Source organism: Humulus lupulus, chromosome X, assembly GCF_963169125.1.
Source record: "Humulus lupulus chromosome X, drHumLupu1.1, whole genome shotgun sequence".
In the NCBI taxonomy this organism is placed as follows: Eukaryota; Viridiplantae; Streptophyta; class Magnoliopsida; order Rosales; family Cannabaceae; genus Humulus; species Humulus lupulus.
In genome coordinates, this window is record NC_084802.1 from 18,132,327 (window position 1) to 18,159,366 (window position 27,040).

The 27,040-nt window shown below is 38.6% G+C and overlaps 1 protein-coding gene across 1 annotated transcript in view; it reads right to left on the reverse strand.

The window, feature by feature from the left end:
- Positions 1-12,186: 12,186 nt before the first annotated feature.
- The window catches only part of LOC133803742 (uncharacterized), a 30,044-nt gene continuing 15,190 nt past the window's right edge, over positions 12,187-27,040 (reverse strand). Inside the window, exons 2-3 of the mRNA XM_062241857.1 lie at positions 25,703-26,002; positions 12,187-13,337 (exon numbers count right to left, since the gene is read on the reverse strand). Of these exons, the coding sequence (XP_062097841.1) occupies positions 13,309-13,337; positions 25,703-26,002 (329 nt within the window). The 3' untranslated portion in view covers positions 12,187-13,308. The remainder of the gene's footprint in view (positions 13,338-25,702; positions 26,003-27,040) is intronic.

Here is a 27,040-nt window from a genome sequence, read left to right on the forward strand (position 1 = left end):
AAATCAGCCACCGAATGCGCCGCCTCAGAGAGCTCCTAATCCTAGCCCTCCGCTCCAGCCAGCAAGCCCTCAAAGGCCGGAGCAGCCACCTGTGGCTCAGGATGATGTCCCAGCTAGGGATCTGGAGCAGTAACCTCCATCTTAGGCTGGTCAAGGCAATCCTAAGCGCCCAAGGCAAAATAGGGCCGGGCAGCCGCCCCGCAGCCCTAGACTCCTAGGAGATGAAGAGTCGAATCCACCGAGCAGGGGACAGCGTCCTTCTGCCAACAGAAGGAATATCGGGTCAGGCTGTGCGGTCAGGGGCCCCCCATGACATAACAATGCACGGGGTCCCAACGACTAGCACAGGCCTCCCCCTGACGCTCGGGAAATTCCAGCCTGAGGAGGTAATAGCATGAACAGTCGGTCACGCCGTAGACGGCCCTAGTTTAGAGATGGCTATGATTATAATGAAGCTGACACTGGCAGAGGAAATGCTGGTCGGAGGAATGAGGAAAGAGGCAGAGGCAGAAGTCCCCCACCTAGAGAAAATAGGCCAGCTAGCCATAACGTTGGGGGGCAACCCAGGTAGCATAACTTCTTTGATCGACTAGGAGTTAGCGAGCAGAGACGCATGGATGACGATTTAAGGGACGTACTCAATGACCATCGTGAAAGGCATGAGTAGTACGCTCCCTCAGCACCGGTCGCCCCTGTAGTCCTAGAAGCAGTTCAGGCTCAGATTGATGCTCTGAACCAGGCAGTACAATAGCTTGTCGGGGGACGAACGTCCCACATAGAGTACGATAGGAGGAGGGGCACTCCCTTTGTACAGAGGATTGTTGCGGTTGAAACCCCCAGTAAATTGAAGATGCCAACACTGCCGAAATTTGATGGGTACGGAGACCCAGTATCTCACATTAACAAGTTTGAGATACAAATGGATATACAGAAAGTGTCGGAAGATGCCTGCTACAGGATCTTCCCCGCGACACTATCTGACATCGCCCAGTAGTGGTTCTTTAAGTTCTCTCCTGCTAGTATAGTATCTTGGGAGATGTTCGTGAAGGAACTTTACGAACAATTCTATGCGGGCGCATACACCCCACAGAGGCTAACCAGCTGGTTGAGATACGCCAGAAGGAGGGAAAGCCCTTAAAGGAATATGTCCAACACTTCATGCGAGCAACAGCTGGAGCCAAGACAGTGGGTGATGAAGGCAAGATGATGGCCCTAACTGCTGGGGTTAGGAGCCATTCACCCCTCTGGAGTAGCCTAAGAAAGAATGGGGTAAAGAGTACCCAGGAGTTTTTGGATTGGGCTGATCGATATATCAAGCTCGAGAATACGATTGCCAATGAGGGGAAATCGCCAACAAAAGACAAGGGGCCAAAGGAAGAACCCGTCAAGGCCACCAACGGGTCGGAGAAACCCAATGGTAACGACAAGGGCAACGGGAATGACAATGGTAGGAATGGTGGAAAACGGGCAAACATTGAGCCGTCAGCCTCTGACAATAACCGCCCCAAAAGAAATCAATATGAGCCAAGATTCACCAACTACACGGCCCTTATCGAAAGTCAAGCGGAAGTCTACCAGGCGACCAGCTCTAACGTGCCTTATAAGCGACCCACGCCCATAAGGAAGGATATCTCTAAGAGAGATACGATGAAATTCTGTCGTTTTCACAACGACTACGGGCACGACACTAACGAATGCAACCAGTTGAAAGATGATATTGAGTTCCTGATTAGGCAGGGACATCTAAGGAGATATGTGCGAGCCGCAGGAGGGTCTCAGCGAAAGGCTCATGGTGGCAACGAGCAGGCACCTGCACGCCAGCGCTCGCAACCTTTACAGCCAGCTCCTGTGGCAGGCACTCTACTCACCATCTACGGTGTCCTACACCTTGCAGGGGACAGTGGGAAGGCAACGGAACGATATGCTCGAACCCTACGCCACAACTAGGACATCGAGATGATGAGTATGGAGGATCGAGCATCAAAGAAGGCTCGAACAGAGGAGTAGTTGATAACCTTCTCTGAAGACGATGCCCAACACGTACGATTCCCACACTCTGATCCACTAGTCGCGGACGTGCAAGTTGCAAACATGATGGTGAACAGGGTGTTAGTTGACACAGGAAGTTCGGTCAACATCCTATACAAGTATTCACGGGAGAGGATGAAGTTTTCCATCAAGGACCTGGAGCCATGCAACCAAACCATCTATGGTTTTTCCGGCAAAGAGCTCGCCCTAACTGGGTCGATTAGGCTTCTAGTTACAGCCGGTATTGCACCTGCTAACATGACATTACTCGCTACTTTCATAGTAGTTGATTGTCCTTCGACATATAATGCTGTAATTGGGAGGCCAATTCTAGTCGACCTACGAGCTATCACTTCAATATGGCACCTTGCCATGAAATTCCCAACAGACACGGGGCTAGGATGTGTATTGGGAAATCAGCGGGAAGCAAGGGAATGCTACAATGCCTCAATAACCAAAGCAAAGAAAGGTATGTCGAGAGATGTTCCCGGAAAGGAGTTGCAAATGGAAGTTGATGTTTAGGCCCAGTCAGGTGATGATATCACCATATAGGGCGTTGCCCAAAGGAGGATAGAGACTTGGATCCTTGCTTTGGGGATTTTGAGGAAGAAATAGGACCCATCGAGGACCTTGAAGAGGTCCAACTCAATGAAGAAAATCCAACCAGGGTTGTGAAAGTCGGTAAAAACTTAGAGACAACAACAAAAAAAGCACTGGTGGAGTTTTTGAGGAAGAACCAGGAAGTCTTCGCCTGGTCGCACAAAGGCATGGTTGGAATAGACCCTACAGTCATCAACCATGTCATGAACATCGACAAGAGTTTTCCACCAGTGCAACAGAAAAGATCTGCTCGATAAAGATAGATCAATGGCCCTAAAAGAAGAAGTCGAGAAGCTGAAGGAGAATGGGTTCATCAAGGTGGCATTTTATCCATCATGGGTCTATAATCCCATACTAGTTCCCAAGTCGAATGGAAAATGGCGAACATGCGTGGATTTCACAGACCTTAATAAAGCCTGCCCTAAAGATTGTTTCCCACTCCCTAGAATCGACCAACTGGTCGATGCCACTGTAGGGCACGAGATTCTCTCATTCATGGATGCATACTCCGGATATAATCAGATTAGTATGCACCCACCTGATGAGGATCACACTAGCTTTCGGACTGACACCGGGCTTTACTGTTATAAATTAATGCCCTTCAGTTTGAAAAATGCTGGTGCGACTTACTAGCGACTGGTCAACCACATGTTTAAGGAGCTAATCGGCACAAACATGGAGGTCTATGTCGACGACATGCTAGTTAAGTCAAAGAAGGCAGAAGGGCATATAGAGGATTTGCAAGAATGCTTCAACATCTTGAACAAATATCAGATGAAGCTTAATCCCCTCAAATGCTCCTTTGGGGTAGGATCAGGGAAGATCTTGGGATATATAGTTAACTCAAGAGGAATTGAAGCAAATCCCGAGAAGATAAAAGCCCTGATCAATATGAAATCGCCAGCAAAGATTAAGGATGTTCAAAGTTTGACCGGAAGAATTGCCGCTCTCGGTAGATTTATTTCGAAATTGACGGACAAGTGCATTCTTTTTTTTAATCTACTTAGAGGAAACAAGAAATTTGAATGGACGGAGAAGTGTGAGTAGGCTTTCCAAGCATTGAAGACTAACATGGCACAACCACCCATTCTATCGAAGCTGGTCGATGAGGAAACTTTGTTTGTCTACTTGGCGATAACGAAATATGCTGCTAGTGTTGTCTTAGTAAGAGAAGAAGAAAGCATCCAAAAGGCTGTTTATTATGTGAGCAAAAGGCTAATTGGAGCGGAGCTGCGGTACCCACCTATTGAAAAGTTAGCCTATTGCTTAATTTTGGCCTCTAGAAAGCTGCAGCCTTACTTTCAAGCTCACCCAATCACAGTTTTGACCAGCCAGCCTCTACGGAAAGTTCTGCAAAAGCCAGAGGCTGCGGGCAGATTGTTGAAATACGCGGTCGAACTTGGGCAGTTCGATATCTCTTTCCGCGAGCAGCGATAAAAGGGCAAGCCCTGGCTGACTTCATTCCAGAGTTCACTGGACTTCTAGATAACGAGCAGACCGATGAGCCTAAAGAGCCCGAGTCTCAAAACCAACCTCTTTGAAGTTATTTACAGACGACTCCTCCAATGGGCATCACGCATGGGCGGGGGTGATCCTGATTACGCCTGAAGGGCATCAATTTCACTGCGCAATCAGATTTGACTTCACTGCTTCCAACAACGAGGCTGAGTATGAAGCGTTGCTCGCTAGGTTACGATTAGCCAGGGATATGAATATAAAGGTACTTGACATCTACTGTGACTCTTAACTGGTGGTAAATCAAGTCATGGGAGAGTACCAGGCCCGAGGTTTAAAGATGGTTGCTTATTTAAACAAAACAAAGGATTTATTGGTGCAATTTGACAAGTACACCCTTCAGCAAGTACCTCGCGACCAGAATTCAAACGCTGATGCTTTGGCCAAGTTAGCAAGTGCGAAGGATGCTGATACTCTGAACATAGTGCCAGTTGAACGACTATCTGTGCCAAGCATCCAAGCAGAGGAGACCACTCTGGTGATCCAGGTGGCGGATACATGGATGGCACCATACATAGAGTATCTGACGCAAGGCGAGTTACCAACAGACAGAAACAAAGCTAGGACCCTTCAGCGACAGGCTGCTAGGTATATCCTGGTCGATGAAATCTTGTACCGAAGGGGATACTCAATGCCACTCCTCAGATGTGTTTCAAAAGAGAAGGCCAAGGAGTTGATGAAAGAGGTACACGAAGGTTTTTGCGGGGACCACGCTGGGGGGCAAAGCTTGTCAAAAAAGATCCTGAGGCAAGGGTATTTCTGGCCAACAATAAATGAAGACTCGATGGAATTTGTACGAAGGTGCGACAAATGCCAGAGTTTCTCCAAAATCCTACGGCAACCCTTAATGAACTGAAATAAATGCAAAGTCCATGGCCGTTTGCAGTGTGGGGTATAGATTTAATCGAATTTTTCCCACAGGAAAGGGCGGCGTCAAGTATGCTATGGTTGTCATCGATTACTTCACTAAATGGGATGAAGCCGAGCCACTCGCAACCATAACGACCAAGAAGGTGTTGGATTTTGTGGTTAAAAACATCGTTTGTTGCTATGGATTGCCAAGGAAAATCATCTCAGATAACGGCACGCAGTTTGATAGCGATTTATTCACAGACTTTTGCGAACAGCATAGGATTATCAAGAGCTTTTCTTCAGTTGTTTATCCCCAAGAAAATGGACAAGTCAAAGCAGTCAATAAAACGCTAAAGGATACTCTGAATAAAAAACTAAAAGCAGCTAAGGGTGCATGGCCAGAACAATTTCCTGAAGTCCTTTGGTCGTACAGAACTTCCCACCAAACAACAACAGGTCATACTCCATTTTCTTTGGATTATGGGTATGAGGCAATTTGCCTGTTGAGTTAGATCCACCCTCGCATCACAGAATAACGTACGATCAAGGCTCTAACAGCCAACTATTGATGGAATCCCTGGACTCGATCGATGAGAAGCGTGAGCAAGCCCAACTCTGAGTAGCTGCGTACCAGCAAAAAGTCGCCCGATATTTCAATTCAAAAGTGCGTGAAAGAAAATTCAACGTCGGAGATCTAGTACTTCAAAGAGTTTTTCTAAACACCCGCGACCAGGCTACTGGAGTACTCGGACCTAATTGGGAGGGGCCTTACCAGATTGAAGAAGTCCTCCATCCAGGCACCTACAAACTTGCTTGCTTGAATGGAGATCTTGTTCCTCGCTATTGGAACGGAGAACACCCGCGCAACTACTTTCAATGAACAATTCTTCTTAAAAAATTGGCTTGTATAAATTTCACTTTTTACAAGTTATGAAAAAGGGTTGGTCATTTTATGTGACTAATCGCTTATAAGTGTAAGATCTTATTGATCACTCGTACAGGCACGTTTTGTCCATTTATTACGAGAAATATAAGGGACTGTGCGCAGCCAGTCATTCTTGCCAATTATTGTATTTATTACAAGTATTTGCTCATTACATGTGTTGTTTTGCTGTATTATCGTTTTAATTCCATTACCCCGAGCAATAATGTTCGAACAGGTTTTGTTCAAGGCGAGTGACTAAGGACCTAAAGCTCCTCAATCACTCAGGGGGCATATAAGGCATCTAGTAAGCAAGCAATATCCAAAGGTATGTAAACACATGAGCAAAATAAGTGAAAGCATGCTAGGGTAGTTAGAGTATTTCTCAAAAATTTGTATTTTGTTAAATCAAACCAAAGTACTATGTTATGTTCGGTCATGCAAATAGATGTTATAATAAAATACAAATATTATAATATATTAAGGAAACCTTTTATTCCGCGAGCAATTACTGCTTGGATGTAATTGTTCAATTAAAAGTAAAAGCTGCCCATGCAGCCATAAAATTTTAACTAGAAAATTGAAGTGTCTTTACATCACGACCCGTAAGTCGTGTAATCAAAAGATTAAAAAATAGAAAGGAAAAAGACTAAGAGGTTGGAGGGTCTTGAGGAGCATCCTGGTCAACAGCTGCGCCAGCTTCATTGTCTGCACCATCGAAACCCCATTGCCAGGGAGATCTCTGGGGAAGTAGGAACTTTAGCCCTCTCTTCTTCCTCCAAGCAAATGGCACACTGGGACATTAGAGTCCGCGTCAAGCGATCTGATAGGTAGCTGAAGTCGGCCTTCCGATTGTGCTTCCAAAACTCGTAGAAGCAAAGATGGGTGGATTCCTTGTACTTCTCCAAGTTCTTCACTTCAAGTTCCTCAAGCTCATTCACGCGCTTTTCCAACTCCTCCGTCTCTTGCTTGCTCGCAGTCAAATCGAGCTCGAGCTGTTTGGACCTTTGGAAGTTGAGTTTGGAAATTTCCCTGAATTTTTCCTTGTCTTCATTGGATTTCTTCAGGGCGTCTCGACTCTCTAGCAGCTCCTCAGACAAAGTGCCTTTTGCTCCAGCAGTTCCTCATTCTGCTTGGATAGCTCCGCACTTTTCTCAAGCAGCTCGCCGTTCTTCTTGGTCAACTCATTGTTCTTCTCGAGCATGTCGACATTTTTCCCTTCAAGTGCTTTCATAGCCTCAGCAAGCCTCGTGTTAAATTTTTTGGTCTGGGACACCATTGCACCCGCATGGCGCCAACCAGCAGTCATGGTCAGTAATCCCTGCAATCTGATGAAAAGAGTAAGGCAATGGCAGAAAATCAAAAGCAAAATATTCAGCATCAAAAAGTAACTTATGCTGACTATCTCATTCAGCCCTCGATTGAGTATCTGGTCAGTCTCCATGGACATGGTGCCGTTAATAGCCTCTTGACTACATTTTTTTTTTGGAGAGCTTGTATATTGTCTCCCTGGCAGAGCTGACCACGGAGATGGACAGGGAGCCTTCGGGCTGAGTTGGCTGAGTGTGGTGTGTTTGGCTGGTAGGGTCCAGAGGTGTGGGGTGCTGGTCGACAGGTGTTGGAGGAGTGAAATTCTAGTCGACCGGAGGCGTTGAGGCCGGCTGCTCGAGTGGAGATGGAGGTGGCGTGTTTTCTTTCGAAGGAACAGTGGTTGGAGGGTCCTCAGTTCAGGCCTTCTTTGTGGCGGTTTTACTGGTCTCTCTCCGAGTCCTCTTGCTGTCTTTCTTCCGGCCTGAGAAAGCAGCGACAGCCTTGTAATGTTCGAACATGTCTTCAGACGACATATTTTCACAAAAAGAAACAATATGAGCAATTTGAGAAACAAATTAAAAAGCGGAAGTAAAAAAATTTTCAGAGAAAACTTTTTCGACTCCGTGAGGGCGGGAAAATCCCTATTTTTCAACTAGCTTAAAAATCAAATTTTTACTTCAATTTTTCGCCTTAAATCTTCAGTCTCGACTACCAAACTGACTCCTAACTCCTATACAACATTATTCCACTTCCTTATCAAGCATCAATCAATATGTGCATTCACCCCAAAAAGTTTCAGCCAAGAACATTCAAAAGTTCAGAGATAAAAACGGGTATAAGACAGTTTTGCATGGCATCTCAAATAGCAGAAAAATTCTGGAAACTTACTTGGATGAAAGTTAGAGAGTGAGCACGAATGTTTCAATCGTCTGAGCAAAAATTCCTTGAATCAGCGAACACTTCAAGGTTTTCTGAGTTTCCTGGGCTCTGAAGGTTGAGGTTCTTTAAAGTTCTTGAAGAAGAGAAGGCAAGTGAAAGGTAAAAAGTAAAAATATGATATGGGGGTATTATTTATAGTGATCGTAGCGCCATAAAAGAGGTAATCATGGAATTACTCTTTTCAAAGCATGGGGAAGTAAAATAGCCGTCAGAAATTTTTTTGGGAAACCGAAAAGACTTGATTAGACAAGATTGATCACTTTTTTTGAGAAAGCATGGGTGGCTCTGACAGATTTGGTGGGGTAAGCGAAGAGTCAGTTTCCTAAGTTTACTTTATGCTGGTCGCAGTAAAGTAAACTTGGGGGGCAAATGTTTACCCAAAAAGGACTGCTTATGACGTGGCAGGTATTTCTCACATGTGGCAGAATTGAAATAAGGCGGTGTTGTTCAGTTATCGACCAGCTACACATTGCTTCATCAAGCCTGATTATTAAGTACGATCAGGCTGGTCGTATGATTCAGTTTATTCCCTTATAGAATTGTGATCTTGTAATAATTACATTTATTATTTCATCTTTATTACCTTGATACACGGATATTAAGGAGAGTTAAGGCCCATGTAACCCCCTTGAGCCTATAAATATGCGTGAAATAGCTCAAGGAGAGGACTTTTTGATATTTTTATCTTTTTCCTGAATATTGAGAGAGAGAGAGTAATAGTGTGATTATCCATCATCTTGTTGTAATTCTCCCAAGGTTTGTGAAACTCAAAGAACTCTAGTTCTTTGATCACAACATTGGAATTCAATATTAATAATAGCACTAAGTGGACGTAGGTCATTACCATTCATTGGGGTCGAACCACTATAAATTGTTGGTGTTTCTTCTTTACCATTAGATTAAACTCTTAATTTTCGTCTAATTTCCTGTCGTATTTTTTACTCCATGTCGTTGGCCAAATTGAGGGTCAACAAGTGGGGACCATGGGCCTATGAAATCAAGCTCCAATAAGTTATCATAAATTTAACAAATAAATTTACTAACTTATTAATTACTCATGGCTCCACTAAAGACTCACAATTGCACTCTTGAATTCATAGATCGCTCTATAAGCAATATAGATGCGTTATTAATTATCCATTGTTACAACCATAATTGTCACTCAATCCTCTATAGACGATCTACAATAAGATGGGACTAAAATACCGTTTTACCCCTCATTGTATTTTATTTTTAAAACACTTAGGTCCTTGTAAATGATATTTCAGTAAACTAATATTAATTACTGAAATGAGATCTCTATCATTTAGCACATTGAACCAAACTAAAAGGAAACCATCATTTCACTTCTTTATCAAAAGTTATAGATGTTCATATTTATGATTAACACTCCCACTCAATTATAGTACCGAGTTCCCAAGATGTAAGTATGGGCTAGTCCGTAGGGTGAGCTGGTAAGGAATAAGTCAAAGAACTCAAATAATGCAATCAGTTAGAATACTAACCACTCAGAATTGAGATTGAATTGGCCTATGGTCAACTATATGATATGACTAGAATAGATAATAACGGTATGTTTACTTATCCTATCTACTGTCAATATCGATCCAGTCTGATGTAACAAATACATCTGATATTATCTACTTTGCTAATGTTCTGGGAAGAACATAACCTTACAATGTGTAAGTAGATCATATCGTAGATTGACAAGTCAGTGTAAATCTTGTGCGCTGACTAATCTTAGGACTAAGTTATTTTGAACATATAATCTTATTTATATTCCACTGTGATTACATCACTATAAATATGATTAGATATATGCTCGGGATTTAATAGAATTTTATATTAAACAAATAATCATGAAAATAAAACATGTGAGCAAAGTGATTGACCAAGTCAAAAATTGATTTATATTCTTTTATTGATAATAAAATGAGATTACAAAGAAATTGGGTTTTAATTACGGCAGAAAACCCAGCATAGTTCCCAATGCCATGAACACAACCAAACAGTTCCACATGAGTATCATACTCAAAATCTAAGAGAAAAACAAAGGCAAAAGACACTTACACACGTTTTTTCTCGGACCGCTCTAGCTGAAACTTCCAAAAACAACTCCCCTTACCTTTGCTTCCTTCTACAAGAGATTGAGAGACTCTAAGAACTTGTTTAAGGTATGCAATTCAATGGAAACCCAAAGAAATCACTCACCTTGCTCCATTCTCCTTGGACCCGTTCCGTACGATGCACTTCAAGGACACCAAGTGTTCTTCTTCTTCTCTATCTCGGTCTCTCTCTCAAGTTGAATATGGCTGATGAAAATGAGAGAAAAAAATGGCTCTAACTCCCTCTCATCCAACCCCTAATAACTCCTCATGAACATTCAAAAATATGTTTCCCACCGAGTGTGTGTGTGTGGTAACTTACGTGAGAAACACAATAAAATACATATGCTGAAAAGTCACATGTGAGGGTACCTCATCCCCACCCTTTAGGGACTCAACTTTTTACTAACTTGACTATATGCCCAGCTAAAACCCTCTTTGCCTTTTATCCAAAATAATGCATTAAAACCATAGCTTAAAATAATTAAATATAAACTATGGTCTAAGCACCCAAATAATGCAACTTTAGTTAAAATATATGTCTATGATTTTATGTAAGTTTTTCAACATAAAATAATGACTTTAATCTCATAAAATTCCACTTGAATTTTTATAGACTCTTAGAGAATAAATCACAAAATCATAGTCTATAATGATTCTATGATTTTATGTGGGTCCAAACACATAAATTCATATACTAAAATTTTTTAAAAAATTTCGCAAAATTCTCTTGTGACACAAATTAAAATTCCAAGATTCTTCCAAGGTTTTTCTATAATTATTCCACTCAAATCTAGCTAGTAAAATAAATACTTCTCAACTTTATATTTATTTCACATTTGAGTCCCAAATTACGGTCCTAAGAGATCAACTCACATTTCTTTAATTAAAATAATATTCACCAATTATTATTTTTACCCTTAAATAAAATTAATTCACAAATAATTTTACATAAAATAAAATAGAATAAAAAAATAATAATTTTTTTTTTCGGGTTATTACAAAAATTCTTAGGGGACATTTCATGTCCTACAATGGGAGATATGAAAAGTTTTGACTTTTGTCCTACAAAGTAAGACGTGAACTCTAATGAGGGGACGTTAAAAGTAAATACATTATTTTTTTTTAAAGCATATTGCATTTTTGTGTCTTGCATTGGGGACGAGACAACTATATCCTGTCTATCCATGCGTGACGGGAATAGTTAGCCCTAAATCCCTTTTTAATTATTACACAACCTCTCGTCTCTCTCACTCGACTAGAGATGAATTCCAGTACCGGCAAGGGCGATTTTGGCTCTAATTTTTTTTTCTTCCATTTTCATCCAATTTGAGGTATGATTTTAACTTTTGAATCTTGGGTTTTAATTAAACCATAATATATAAAGTTTTATGTGTGTTATTTTGATTAATGATACAATTTTTGTTTGAATAAAAAGGAGGTAAAGTTTTTTGGGGTTTTATGTTAGGGATTGGAAAAGAATTAGAAATTGAGGATTTTCTTGAAGATTATTGGGGTAATAGTATAATAATATATATAGTTTTTCATAAATTTTTTATTTTTGTGATTTTTAATAAATCCTAAATAATTAAATTTATTTTTTTGTAATAATTTTCACTTTTATTGTTGATAATAATGTGTTTAATTTTTCTTTATTTGTAATTTTTATTTTGTAAATTTTTATATTTTTTTATTAAATCTAAAAATAAATTTATTTATATTGACTTTTATTAATTTCGATTGATTATAGTATATTAAAAATATTGGCATGTATTGTATAGTTTTTTTTATTATTATTTTAGTAATTTCAAATTTTTTTGCCATTTTAATTTGAATCCAAAATTATTGCCTTATTTTAAAAAAAAAAAATTATAGTAATCATATAGGTATTGATTATATTCTTTAGGGGTAAGGATTGAGCATTGCAAAGTTAATTAACTTGCTTTCTAAATTTAAAGAGGCTCATAGGTTTGTTCTCTTAATTGTTTTATTAATATTATACCAATTTTAGGGAATTTTTAATATCTTAAATATTCATCCGTAGTGAAGTAGGTTTTAAGATTAAAATTGTGTGTTTTGGTGATAACAGAAGGTTGAGATGTGTGTATTAGTGAAGTATAGGTTCTGAGATATTTGATTGTGTGCTATGGTGATATAAGGAAGAAAACTTATTGTGTGTTGTTTGAATTGTTTGACCTGTACTATTGACAGATGGTTATGTTACTATTATATGGGAAGTGCAGCTCGAATTTATGTAGAATTATGAATGATCTTCTTACATGTGTTTGATTGAATAGTTAAATATATTGATAGATTATTAAGTTAGTAATATAGGGGAGGTGATGTCCAATTTTTAGTGATATTTAAAAAAAAATTTGTTTAAAAGAGAAGATATGGATAGAAAATAAATGTCAACAAATAAATTATTTGTGGAGTATAAGAACGAGGTCGATTTCTTCTTAAGATTATTTTTGGAAAATGAGGGAGACCCAAATTTTACATGTTTCCCATGTGTTAAGTGTGGAAATGTAAAAAATATAGATTTCAACAAAATGAAATAGAAATTATTTTTTAATGGAATCGACAATAGTTATATAGATCGTCGACTTGTTCAAACAAATTGTATGTACTGAATTTTTATAAAAAAAGCCGTACACAAAATATTTTTCGAGGTGTGGTATAATCTAGCTATACCCTATACGCCCCCAACTAAATTAGGTTATTTAATCCTATGTTTACTTTTGTTTGGGCTCGAGCAAAAGATAAATAATTATTAGAAAAATTTAAAACTAAATAGTCAACAATGATTGGAAATTTAAAAATTCCTTTAATTTGTTAGAGCTTACATAAATTTGAAGATGCAAATAAACCAAAAACTTATTTGGCAAACCAAGTGCTTCACAAACTTATTGATAATATAATCGAAGATGTTCAATATTCCAAGCTCGTGGGGCTGATTCGCTATTTAATCGAGCTAAATTATAGACTCTCAAACGAATTGTGGATTTGAATTGATAGGGCCCCTCCCAATTTGGTCTAAACACTCCAACTGATGGATTTTCTTGCTGCCAAGAAGACTTGTCTTTGTTAGAATATTTATTTATATGGTATATAGAATCAATTATGTTATAACTAATTGATTTAAATTCATTTAATATATCAAAGTCAATATTTTATTTATTGACAAATATTCTAATTAATGGTCAACATTATTTGTTACCTAATTTTGTATTTCCCAACTGAATGAAAGAATATCTCAATCTGTAGCAGAGACTCTGATAGAATGTCTCACTCTTTATATATAGAGTAACGGTCCCCAATCTCACTCCTCATTTTCTATCTTTCAGTAACTCCATCTAAAAGAGTTAGTGAGAGATTGGAAGCCCGTGTACTCGTTCTAATTTCTCTTCTTTTCTTTTATAGATCTAAAGCTTATAGATCGAGATTATAAATAGCGATGGATGGAGGTACACATATTCGATCCAATTAATTTATATATAACAATCTATTTATTCCGCATTAAGATTGTTATGCATCTAGATTAATTTTTAATTTAACATTTGGTATCAAGAGCCAGGTTTTTACCTCTGCCTTGATATATATTTTGTCACGATTTTTTTTACCTATATTATTGGTATATGATTACATAGTATATATACATATACCAAATATTGACCAACTGTTGCATGTTTATGGTGGATTATTGATAACATTTAATTATATTTTTGCACATAATCTTCATTATTATAAGCATTAGAAACAATTTAGTTTACATTTTCTAATGTTTTTAATGCATGAAAATGACTTTATAAACCCTTAATTTTTTATTTGAAATTTGAGTTTACATTAATGTCTCAAATGCCTTAATCTTTAGGTTTTTTTATTCAAGACCGATTTCAATATAAACATCATTTGAAACCTTTAGGTTTATATTTTTCAATGATTTTTTTCATTCAAAACTCGAGTTTCAAACTCCTGTAAGTCGTTCAAATTTTGAAGAACCTGGTTATGGCCAAAAACAATTTTGAAATTAAAGTCGGATTTTTAGTTGTTTTTTAATCAATCTAATGTCATGGATATATTTATCTACTCATTTGTGTGTGATCTGGGTTTTGAAACTCATTTTTTGGTCGTCGGAATAGCATTTTCCGACTAGATTTGAAACCGGGTTCGCTCAACTCACATGTAGAAACCGGGTCAATTTCGACCCGATTGGAGGACAGGGACAAGTGAAACGACAGGTCGTTTCGTTCACAACTGTAGCAAAATGACATGTCGTGTTGAGAGGTTAAAAAAATTGAAGAAAAAATTATAAAATTCCTAAAATTAACTTTTTTGATTTATTTTTGAATTTTTCTTATTTTCTTAATTTTAATGCTTATTTAGACAATAAATTTCTTTTTTTGATTTTTTGCCAATTTAATTAAAACATATAACTTTGGGAATTTATATGTTATTTGAAATTAATTAAAATGTGCACATATTTGATTTTGGTGATATATTTATTTTATTCATGCAATATTAAATAATTGTGCTATTTTAATAATGTAATTATATTTTTGTTTTACTATTAAGTTTGTGCAATTATTTTATTAATTCACCAAATTAATAAAGAGAAAATACTATTTTGGCTCCTATGTTTTGCCTGAATACTCAATTGGCCCATATGTTTTGTTAAATGACAAAACATACCTTTTCTGTTTTGTAAAATAGAACAATATGATACACTGAGCCCAATTTGGTCAAAAAAAATTTTCAATATGACTACAATGACCTTGTTTTTTATTCTTCTATTTTTTTAATTCCTTTAATGAATTTCCTTTTTTTATAATTAATAAAAAACATAAATATTTAAAACCTAAAATTAAAATATATATAACAAATTGTTCTTGAGTTCACCGTGAACTCCAAATTCAAAAAAATTAAAATAAAATGTGATCATCTTTGAAACCAATATTCAAAATCCAAATTCAAAACTCACAATCAAAGCAAAACATGCTTTTGAATTCATCACTAAAACCACATTCAAAACCCTTAATGAAATCGAAACATATATTTTGGTTCATAATCTAGACTCAAGCATCAATATAACACCCTTTATTCAAAATTTAAGGCTTGAAAAATAGTAGAACCAAGAATAACAATGACAGCTAATAGACCCAAAATATCCAAAATGATAATCTCGCAACTAAAATCTGAACATTGACAAAAATTTCAAAGTTCAAAACTTATATTTTTACAATAACCCAAACAAAATTGAAAAAAACTTTTAATCTATCAAAGGTAACAAAAAAAATCAAGATATTGCCTGCTTAAGTCCCAAGCCGTGAGCCTAGATCCAAATTGTGGTGTCACTGCCTTCTTTCATCCACCCATAATCTCTATCCAGCCATAGTCTCCATCGTCCCTGAATCTTCATGACCCACACGAGCCCAAATCTAAGCCTCGCGATTGATGACCGATGAAGCTCATGTGACTGATGAAGACAAAGCTCAGGCAATGGACGAAGCTATGGATGAAGCTCAAGCAACTGACGAAGATGAAGCCTAGATCCAAGACGGAACGCATGCCATGGACAAAGCTTAGGTGCCAGGATGGAAGGTTGCAGGTCGTTGACGTAGACAAGAAGAAGAAGAAGAAGAAGAAGAAGAAGAAGAAGAAGAAGAAGAAGAATGGAAGAAGAAGTTAGGCTGGATGGATTGAAGGAGAAGGAAAGTGGGTGGTGAGAGAATGTGTTTTTGAGAGTTTAATTAAAATATGGTTTTTAATTATTTTTAGGTTTTAAAATATTTCCGTTCAAACACAAAGGCAACCATGGATTAAAAATTTTAGGTTTTAAATATTTATGTTTTAATTAATTATAAAAAAGAAAATTCATCAAAGGAATTAAAAAAAAATAGAAGAATAAAAATACGAGGGAATTTTAGTCATATTGAAAATTTGTTTGACCAAAATCGGGCCCAAGGTATCTTATTGTTCCATTTTACAAAATAGATGATTCATTTTGTCATTTAACAAAACATGGGGGTCAATCGAGTATTCGGGCAAAACACAGGAGCCAAAATAGTATTTTCCCATCAATAAATGATTTTATTGTCTTATTTAGCATGGATTTTTTCTGCCATTAAGTGTATATATGGAGTAATTGTATTTATTTTCCTACATATTAGTAATTATGCTAATTTGTTTGATTATTTTGTTATTATTCATGGAAAATTTATTCTTAGTATAATTGTATTTAATTTTATATGTATGGCTTTATAATTATAAATACGTTTTATATTCCATAATTGTGCTAGATATATTTAGATTATATTCAAACATTAAGATAAGTTGAATAATATATAACACATTTATATTCATAAAATATTCACATTAATATTCATAAAATATTTATGGTGAATAAAATTATAAATAATACATAAAAAATTTGTGGTTGACATAAGAACGCATGAAAATGAGACAAATGCTCAATCTAGAACGATTTTTAATGATCTTCGAATGACCACACTAGGAGCACTACTCTTTGTGGTTGCCTATTATGTTATAACGAAATTGTTCTTAGATCTTCATAGAGCCTAAAACACAATGTCTAGTGAAGCATGTAATTTTAAATAATTAGGGAGTAGCCACAACCTCTTTAATTACACAAAATTATATACTAATCTGAAAGGATCACATAATGGATATAAATTTTGATTGATTAGATAAGTATGATAATTTTACCCCGCATGGATTTTATTATATTTATATAATTAATTATGATAATATATTAAATTAATTTTCTTAATTTCCACACAGGAGTTATGATAATTAATTTAATAGTTTTATCATAAAGTTTAATTTAGATAGAAATATCAAACCTTAATAATTTGTTTGAATAATCTATCATAATGTACATCTAATTTAATTAAATTAAAAATTTAGCCTAGAGCAAATTTTTGTTTAATAAAATGTCATCTTTCAGCATGTTATACATTGGTAAAACATGAGTTCATCAAGCCTCAATCTTTAGAAATCTAAATTTGTAATCCTATTCATGCAGCTTCTTCATCATCCTTTAGTTTCGTTGAAATCCTTATCGGAATTCCTGAGCTTAGGGGTGAAAATTTCGAAATCTAGAAGGAACGAGTTCTTCTTCATTTAGGCTGGGCTGACATGGACTATGCAATAAGGAAGAACGAACCTGCTACAATCAGTGCGACCAGCACTACTTCTGAGATCACACTATATGAAAAATGGGAGCAATCCAATTATCTCAGCATCATGTTCATTATGTCCAAGATCCCTATAGGAATGCGTGGATCGTTGGAGCAACCTGAGAAAGTCAAAGATCTAATCAAAATGATCGATGAGTAGTTCAACACTTCAGACAAGCCACTATACAACAACCCCATCTTCTAGTTCTCATCAACAAAGCTCATTGGTATCAAAGGAGTTAGAGAACATATCTCAAAGACGATGGACATTTCTTCTCAACTGAAGAAGCTCGATGTAGTCATTCCTAAAACTTTCCTGGTTCACTACATCCTTAACAATCTTCCACCTCAATATGGGCCTTTCAAATTTCCTACAACACATGTGAAAGTCAGAATCCCATGATCCATAGGGGGAAAGACTGGGTAAAAGATATGCAATCCCACATCGCTTAGGGAAGGTCAAGTGTGATGATTCCAAGACTGTGTAGGTATGGGACTGCACAGTTGATGAGGGCGTACATGGATTTATGCGTACTACATATGCCAACAAGATGCATCTTCTTTTCAGTAGCCCATCACTTGAAAACTCCAAAGTTAAGTGTGCTTGACCTGGATTAGTCTCATGATGGGTGACATCTTGGGAAGTTTTCCCAGGAAGTGTGCGAGTGAGAACAAAGCACGCTGGATGGAAAGACTCATGTTGGTTTGTAGGGCTAGTCATCATTCCAGGAAGCAGCCATAGTGACGTGGGGCGTTACAAATTGTATTAGAGCCTTGATCCAGCCAGAAGTGTTGCCGACGTGGACGTCAGACCCCTAAGGGGGTGATTGTGACAGTTAGAATCCCGTGATCCGCAAGGGGAAAGATTGGGTAAAAGCTGTGCAATCCCACATCGCCTAGGGAAGGTCAAGTGTGATGATTCCAAGACTGTGTAGGTATGGGACTACCTAGTTGAAGATGGCTTAATTGGGTTGATGGGTACTACCTTTGCCAACAAGATGCATCTTCTTTTCAGTAGCCCATCACTTGAAAACTCCAAAGCTAAGTGTGCTTGACCTGGAGTAGTCTCATGATGTGTGACATCTTGGGAAGTTTTCCCAGGAAGCGTGCGAGTGAGGACAAAGCACCCTGGAAAGACTCATGTTGTTTTGTAGGGCCAGTCGTCATTCCAGGAAGCAGCCATAGTGATGTGGGGCATTACAAATGGTATCAGAGCCTTGACCCGGCCAAAATTGTGGCCGACGGGGACGTCGGACCCCTAAGGGGGGGGGGGGGTGATTGAGACTGTCAGAATCTTATGATCCGCAGGGGGAAAGACCGGGTAAGAGTTGTTTAATCCCACATCGCCTGGGGAAGGTCAAGTGTGATGATTCTAAGACTGTGTAGGTATGGGACTACACAACTGAAGAAGACATAAATGGATTAATGGTATTACCTATGCCAACAAGATGCATCTTCTTTCGAGAGCCCATCACTTAAAAACTCCAAAGTTAAGTGTGCTTGACCTAGAGTAGTCTCATAATGGGAAACCTCCTGGGAAGTTTTCCCAGGATGCGTGCGAGTGAGGACAAAGCACGCTAGAAAGACTCGTGTTGGTTTGAAGGGCCAATCGTCATTCCTAGAAGCAGCCATAGTGACATAGGGTGTTACAACACACATAAGGATAAATGGAGTATCGATGAATTGATAACCATGTGTGCTCAAGAAGCAAGGCTCCTATAGGAACAAGGTGAAAGTGCTCACATGGCCACCCAAGGAAAGAAATGCAAACCATCCAAGAAGGACAAGGGGAAAAATAAAGTGCCTCCCCAAGGTGAGATAAAGTGTTCATATGGCCACCCAAGGAAAGAAATGCAAACCATCCAAGAAAGACAAGGGGAAAAATAAAGTGCCTCCCCGAGGAAAAATTAAGAAGGATTCCAACAAGTGTTTTTTCTACAAAAAGAAGGGACATGCAAAAAAGGAATGCGCTAAGTTCAAGAAATGAATGGATGACAAAGGCAATCCAATTTCCTTTGCATGTTATGAATCTAATATTTCTAATGTTGGATTGATTATGGATCAAAAATTCACATTTCAAATTCCTAGCAGGGTTTACAAAACCTAAGGAAGCTAGGGTGAAGTGAGCAAAGCATCTTATCCAGAAACGAGAAGGGCTCACATGTGGAGACTATTGGAATGTGTCATTTAGTTTTAAGTAGTGGTTTTATTTTAAATTTAGAAAAGACCTTTTATGTACCAAATTTCCCTAGAAACTTGATTTCAGTTTCAAGACTGGCCTTTTGGATTTTCCTTTACATTTTCAGACAAATCTTTTTAATTTATGTAATAAATTTGAATGTGTTGGAAATGACATTTTGTCTGATGGTCTTTACTGCCTTAATTTCCAAAATAATATTGCTTATAATATTGTCCATGTTCACGATGGCAGTACAAGATGTGTTATGAATGAGAATTCCTCTACATTAAGGTACCAAAGATTGAGACATATCTCCATTGATAGAATTAAAAGGTTAGTGAAAGATGGGGTACTCAATACCTTAGATTTTACTGACTTTGATACTTGTGTGGATTGCATTAAGGGAAAGCATACCTCCAAGTCTAAGAAACATAGTGTCCATATGTAGTCCAGACATGGACTCATATGGTCAGAAATACTTCATCTTCTTCATAGATGATTACTCAAGCTACATGTATATTTACTTACTTCATAACAAAAGCGAAGCGTTAGGTGTCTTTAAGATAGTTAAAGCTAAAGATAATGAGATCAGATAGGGGTAGAGAATATTATGGTAGATACACTAAAGTTGGACAAGCACCTGGCCCTTTTGCAAAGTTTCTTCAAGAAAATGGGATTGTTGCCCAATATACCATGCCCGATACACCCGTGTATAAATAGATGCCAGTTCTTGTTCTCGTGACATTCATGTTACGTTGAATTTATAGAACCAAGTGTATAAAATGGTCTAAGTTCTTGTTCTCGTGGCATTCGTGTTGCATTGAATTTGTAGAACCAACTGTTTAAAAACAGACATGAGTTCTTGTTCTCGTGGCAGTCGGGCCACATTGGACTTATGGAACCAATTGGTTAGATAGGTTGGAGTGTTTATTCTCGTGGCAATTTAAGTTACGGTGAATTCATAGAACCAAACCAAATAAAAAGCAAGGCAAGCTACATAAATCTGAAACGGGCAATAATTACAACTATGCTCGGGGGCTCAAGAGATTATTTGTCTATACCCCAATAGGTTTGTGGCATGCAGGCCTAAGTGTAAAAATTACAATTAGTCCTCAGGGAACTCCGCCACCAATACAATGATTGGATCTCCACTCGGGGCACCCTCTGCCTAGGTCGTTTCAGCCGCTGAAGTCACCTCAATTGGTTGAGTGGCCTCGGCAGATAGAGTCGCCTCAGCCGTTGGAGCCACTTGGGTCGCCTCGGTAACTGGAGCCGCTTCTGCAGCCTAGGTCACTCAGAGGCACTCGTTGAAGATGAGTTTAAACTTCTCGGGCTCCCCAGTAAAATCCAAGCTCATGTCTTGGTAATGATACCAGACCACGTAGAAGGCATCCTCAACGATAGTCTCGATTTCTTTTTCAAGCTTCTCCACCTAACACCGAGTGGACCTGTTCAACTCCATGGCCTGGAGGGCCTTTCTCTCAGTTAGCTCAACTCGGTCGATGGCCTCCTTAACCTGCTCCTGAAGTAGGGAGTTCTCCAAGATCACTCAGGCAACCTCAATTGTGGCCTTCTTAGCCTCCTCCTGGGATCACTGCATGCTCTCAATGGCCGCTTTCGTCTCCTCTTTGGCCTGTTGCATGTCCTCAACGACCTTCTAGATAGCTTCATCAAGCTCCTTAGAGCGTTTTCACTTGGCTTCAAGGGCAGCCTTGGCCCGGGCAAGTTCTTCCCGAGGGCCTTTCATTTTCTCCTTAAGGGAGATAATTTAGTCCCGGGACTTTTGGAGTGCAATGAATTCTTCATCATGATGTCTCCTAGGCGCTGGTAGGCCAAGGCAGACTGCAAAACGAAAAAGTAAAAAGAAGGAAAGTGTTAGCCTAATAATGCCTTGTTGAGTAAAATTCAAGCGCATGAATAAGTAACTTACTTGGACAGAGGCATACCGACACGAGGCCACGAGAGAAGCCTCGTTATTGTCGCCTAGTTGGGAGAAGCTTCGGGTGGTCAACTCACACATAGTGGAGCTGACCCCCTAAAGGAGTTCAGCGATGAAAGGAGTGACGATCTACCCTAGCTTGGTGGAGAACAAAGTCTCCAGCTTAGCCCGACCAATCAGAGGGACGATGAGCCTCTCTCGGGGCGGCTTGAGTTAGTGAAGGGACTCGAATGTCTCGTGTAGGGCCTTGTTAACCTCCTCCAGCCTTGCTTCAAAGTGTTGAAGCATCTTCTTGTATTACTCCAGCAAGGCCCCCTCATATTTCTTGGGGTACACTAGGAGATGGATTTGGGATGACACCGCCTCTTGCTCTGAGTCTTGAATCGAACCTTGGTCCAGTTCTAGGACCTCCTCCTACCTTGGCTCTTGAACCGCCTCGTCTAACCCAGACGAGGAAGGGATCTCCACAACCGGGGGCAAGTCATTTGCAGGGACCTCTACAGGGGACTGGAGACTCTCTGCCTCTTAGCTGGAGCAGAGGGTTTGGGCTGCTCCTGAGGACGCGATGACCCCTCTCCCGCCGAAGAGCTTGGGGGCACTACAAACCTTAGCTCAAAACGAGCAATGTCTGCCAATCCCATATGAGCTGTAAGAACAAATTAAACAGTTAGCGTACATTCTACGCAATAGGGTAATGCAATAACATAAGCTACTTGGAGGCCCACTGTGAGTTAAGCCTCGGTGCAAATAGTGAGGGTGTATTATCCTATTCCCGACCTGATAACTAATGTTGGTACCAGATTAGCAAAACCAGCTCGAGTTGAAATACGTCACTCGGTCTAGAGGTACGAAGCCCCGAGAAGTTGACTACCTTCTCGGGCGGTGGAGGTACATGTCTATTAAATCTATGTAATCTTGGAATTCTTCCTTAGTCCAGCGCCAATGTGAAATTTGATCACAATGGAGGAGGGCTGGAGAAGTCCAAACGTGCTTGGGACTTATCATATCACCTACTCGGGAAGCGTAAGTCAGGGTGAGACGTGATTTACTTGAGTCAAGGTGGAAAGCTTCCATCCCTTCCTGAAGCTCTTCCTCAAGCTCCTATTCCTCTTGTGCCTCTCAGGCCTCCTCCGCCAGCCGTTTCTATAATGCCTTCTTGGCCAACCCGTCTATGTAGCTGATGTGATAGGACGCCAACTCCCGAGACTTTTTGGACTGTCGATACTTGGTCAGCTCAAAGTTTTTGATTTGTTATTCTATGCTGAGTAGCCCCAACCTAATGATGTTTGCTTCTGTTACCAGGACACTATGGTCCAATTCTCGATCGAGAAAAGCCTTAATTGCTTGGAGATGATCCTCGAAGAGTTCGACTGTAACGTCCCAAATTTCCTCATAAGACTTAGGAGCTTGATTAAGGGGCCAGGAGGGCCATAATTGATTTTATATGTGATTATGTGATTATATGCATGATTATGTGAGTTATATTATTATATGATGATAATTGCATGCATGTGGGCCTACTTTTTATTAGAAGGGTATTTTCGTAATTTTGGCTGTTAAGGGCGTATTTGTATATTTATGTGCAAGTATGTGATATATGGGTGAGACCACATTATCATGTGGATATGTTTAAGCTATACGGAATCAGACGATCCTAGTATGCAAGTTAGCAATTTGGTCATAACAAGATTAATTATCAGGCTCGGGGTAAGCCTAGGGGTAAATTGGTGTTTAGTACATTACCAGGAATGAGCTGGTAATGGGATATGATTTAATAATTATTTGAGGATATTGGGAATAATGGGAATTGGATGAAGTTAATTATGAATAACGGGATAGGTGGGAAATGACAATTATGCCCTTGCTTAGCCTTGAAGAATTTAAATGGCCCTAGGGGCAATTTGGTTATTTAGACCATTAGATAAACTCAGCCAAGGAAGGCTGTGGAATAAGCTGGGCAAAAATAGAGGTTTCTCTCGGTTGATTTTGAAGCTTGAACCTTCGAAGATTTGAGGATGTTTGAGCTGGGTTTTGGTTTGAGTGAAGCTTAGGGATAATTCTAGGATTGAGGTAATGATTTTTCAGCTTGAACTTTAAGGTTTTTCCTTTTTTTTTTGAGATGGTTTATAAGCTTGATATTTTGATTTTAGAATTTAGTAGTTGATTATGTTTTGGGTGTTATAAAGGTTGGGTTTTGTTATTAGATTGGTGGTAATTGTATTAATGATTGATAGTGATATTGGGATTGGTTTGATGAGTTTTGGTTAAGGTTTAGATTGAGAAAAATGCAGGGGAGCTGGGTTCGTGGGGTCAAGTCGCGACGTAGTTCATGCAAGTCACGACTTGAGTGAACCCCAGGGTATTATGGGCTCTGTTTAGGAGGCGCATCACAACCCTCAGAGGCAAGTCGCGGCCCGCCCCTGGTGCCCAGATAGGGGGGCTCTCTGTCTTGGAGGGCAGGTCGTGACCCACCTGTCCTCTTTGTGCCAGGTTGGGTTTATCAAGTTTTAAGTGCGGGTTTTTGAATCTCAAGGCTCGAGATCGATTCTACTGACTGTTTTAGTCGGATTCGAGGTCCTGGGAGCTGGGTTTTAATCCATGAACCTTTTATTACTCATTTTATTGATGGGATTTCCTATTTGGTTATGATTAGGTGACCGCTAAGGATCTAAGGACATGATCGTTCTCAACGGTCGTTCTTTATTTATTTTACACTTGAACCTGAGGTAAGAAAAATGCACCCAGTATGTGATGCATATGGTGCATGTGATACATAAGACTACGACATGAAATAAATGTTGAATATGGAATAGATCAGAGCCTAAGTCTCTGTATTTGTGCATAATTATGATTATGCTTGTGATTATTAATTAAGCATGTTGAATGCTTTATATCTGGATATTTGGCATATGATATATGTTTGTTTGCATTACATTATTGAGGAAGCACTGACTTATTAGTCAGAAACGACAAAGGTGTATAGTACTGGTCGGGAAGCTCAGACTTATCAGTCATGATCAACAATACTACTGAGCGCTGGTTGTATGAAATTGAATTATGAGTCAAGAGCAGCATTAGCGTTCTGACTGCAGGTCGAAATGATTAGATCTAATCAACATGAGCATCAAATTCTTGACCGACCTATTAGTTGAAGAAAACTAAAACGCTCGGCTAGCCTAAGTCTAGTTACTCAGAGCCAGAGCTAAAAGGCTAAGGTGAGTGGAAAGTTACATGGCTTAGGGTACAGGTCCCCAGAGAGACTTATTAGTCATTTATTCAAGGCGCAGGTCCCCATAGAGACTTATTAGTCATCTATTTAGGGCGCAAGACCCCAGAGAGACTTATTAGTCATATACTCAAGGCGTAGGTCCCCAGAGAGACTTATTAGTCATCTTTTCAGGGCGCAGGTCCCCAGAGAGACTTACTAGTCATCTATTTAGGGCGCAGGACCCCAGAGAGACTTATTAGTCATCTACTCAGGGCACAGGACTTCATAAACATTTATTTGTACTTGTCAGCATGCATGAATAGGGTTATTACTACTAGCCATGCTTATTATGATTTGGTGACATGTTATTGTCTGCTTATTAGCATGTTTGAGTTTTCTTGTTGAGCTTCGGCTCACGGGTGCTATGTGGTGCAGGTAAAGGTAAAAGAAACCTGGATCATCCTTAAGTTGAAGAGCTTAGGTGATGATGTGTACATATGTGGCTGCTTGACCACTGTGGCTGAGGGTTTAAAGAGGAACTAGGGTTAAACCTTATTTTGCCGCTTAGGTCGGTTGGTTGTAACTCTTTTATTGTAATTAACCTTTAAAATGCATTTTGGGATCCCAATGTATACAGTAAACGTTTTAGTGAAACGTTGTATCTTTGACCAAAATTTTTAACCTTAAATCGTTAATCACATTTAGTTACACGATTATGGTCAAATGACTCGGTTAGCGAGCTTAGCACTATTTAAAATACATAACGTAACGGTCCCTGGGTGTTAGGAAATTACATAGACGTAGTGGGTTCGGCGGAAAAGACCTATTTAAAAGTAATTAACTAAGTATCTAACACAAAAAAGTCCTAATAAGGTGAAGGATAATGCATTTGGGAAGATACTCACCAACTTGGGCGAAGTCGAGAATCAGGGTTGGATTACTGAGAGTCGGGAAGCCGTTCGTGAAGAAGAAGGCATCCTTGTAATCCCGAGAATGATTCTCGTTATGGTGAAGAGTCTTGTAGTCGAGCGAAAAGGCTGCGTATTTCACCCAGGCATAGTACCCGTCTTGTTTGGAGCTCTTCTTCTGAGGAGTGCTGCGGAAACTATAGAAGTAGAGGAGCTCTGCCGATGAAGGCTCGGGCATTTTTGCTTCTAGTACAAAATGTACATCCCTGCAAGCACTCTGTAGTTGTTGGGGGAAATCTGTAAAGGTTCAAATTATAAATAATTAATTTGATAAATGATTTAAATAATTATTTAATTAGTTAAATCAATAGAAAATAATACAAGTCTTGATATTAAGTCCAATGGGCTTATAATTAAATGAGAAATTTCACGGGCCTAAAGCCCATGATAATTTTGACCTAGGGCTAATAATTGGCTATTATTTTATTGATTTTTAATTAAATAAATGACCTAATTGATTCTATAACAGGAATGCTAAGTGAGAGTTGAAAACAGATGACAAAAAAGACTATCTGACTGAAAATCAGAAGATCTAGTAGGTTTTAGATTCTCTCTACAGCATAAGTCTTTTTCTAAGCCTCAATATACTTCTCTTTGTATCTATATCATGTGTTGAGAATTGTCCACCCTAGTCTAGGTGATTCGAAAGATACTTTGGAAGGCTGTGATGAAAATTGAAGAACGGTTCAGTTTCTTGGTAATACTCTGCGACATAAATGATACAAGGGTTAGAGAAACTGAAGGAATGACTCAATCATTCCGCTGCACAATAATGTAAGTGTTCTTATTATTATCTCTATATGAATTCAATTTTAGAAACATGTTCTAGGGTTTTCTTATATTAATTTGTTTAATATAAGATTTGTATGAAAATAAACCAGATCTTGTATAAGTTTTCCCGACAATTGGCCTTAGAGTCTTTGGTAATCTTTATTTTCATCCATGAACATGGTAAAAATTGAATTATTTGATGTGTTGAGTAATTGGATGGATTTCATATTTTTATGAAGCATATTGAATTTTATGTGATTATTAGCAATTTTAGGTTATTTTGATGTGTTTTCTATGCCATTAATTTTTATAAATACTTTATTTTGTGTAAAACATGGTAAAAGTTAATTATAAAACATTTTTTGTTTGAAAAATTGTACAAAATATTTTTTTTCTGAAATTTTTTGCCTCGCTACCAGTCGCGCCCGTGCGCATGCGCACAACACTTATAATTGTAACAATACAATATCTTTTTTTGAAAAATAGTTAAGATATTGATTTTAA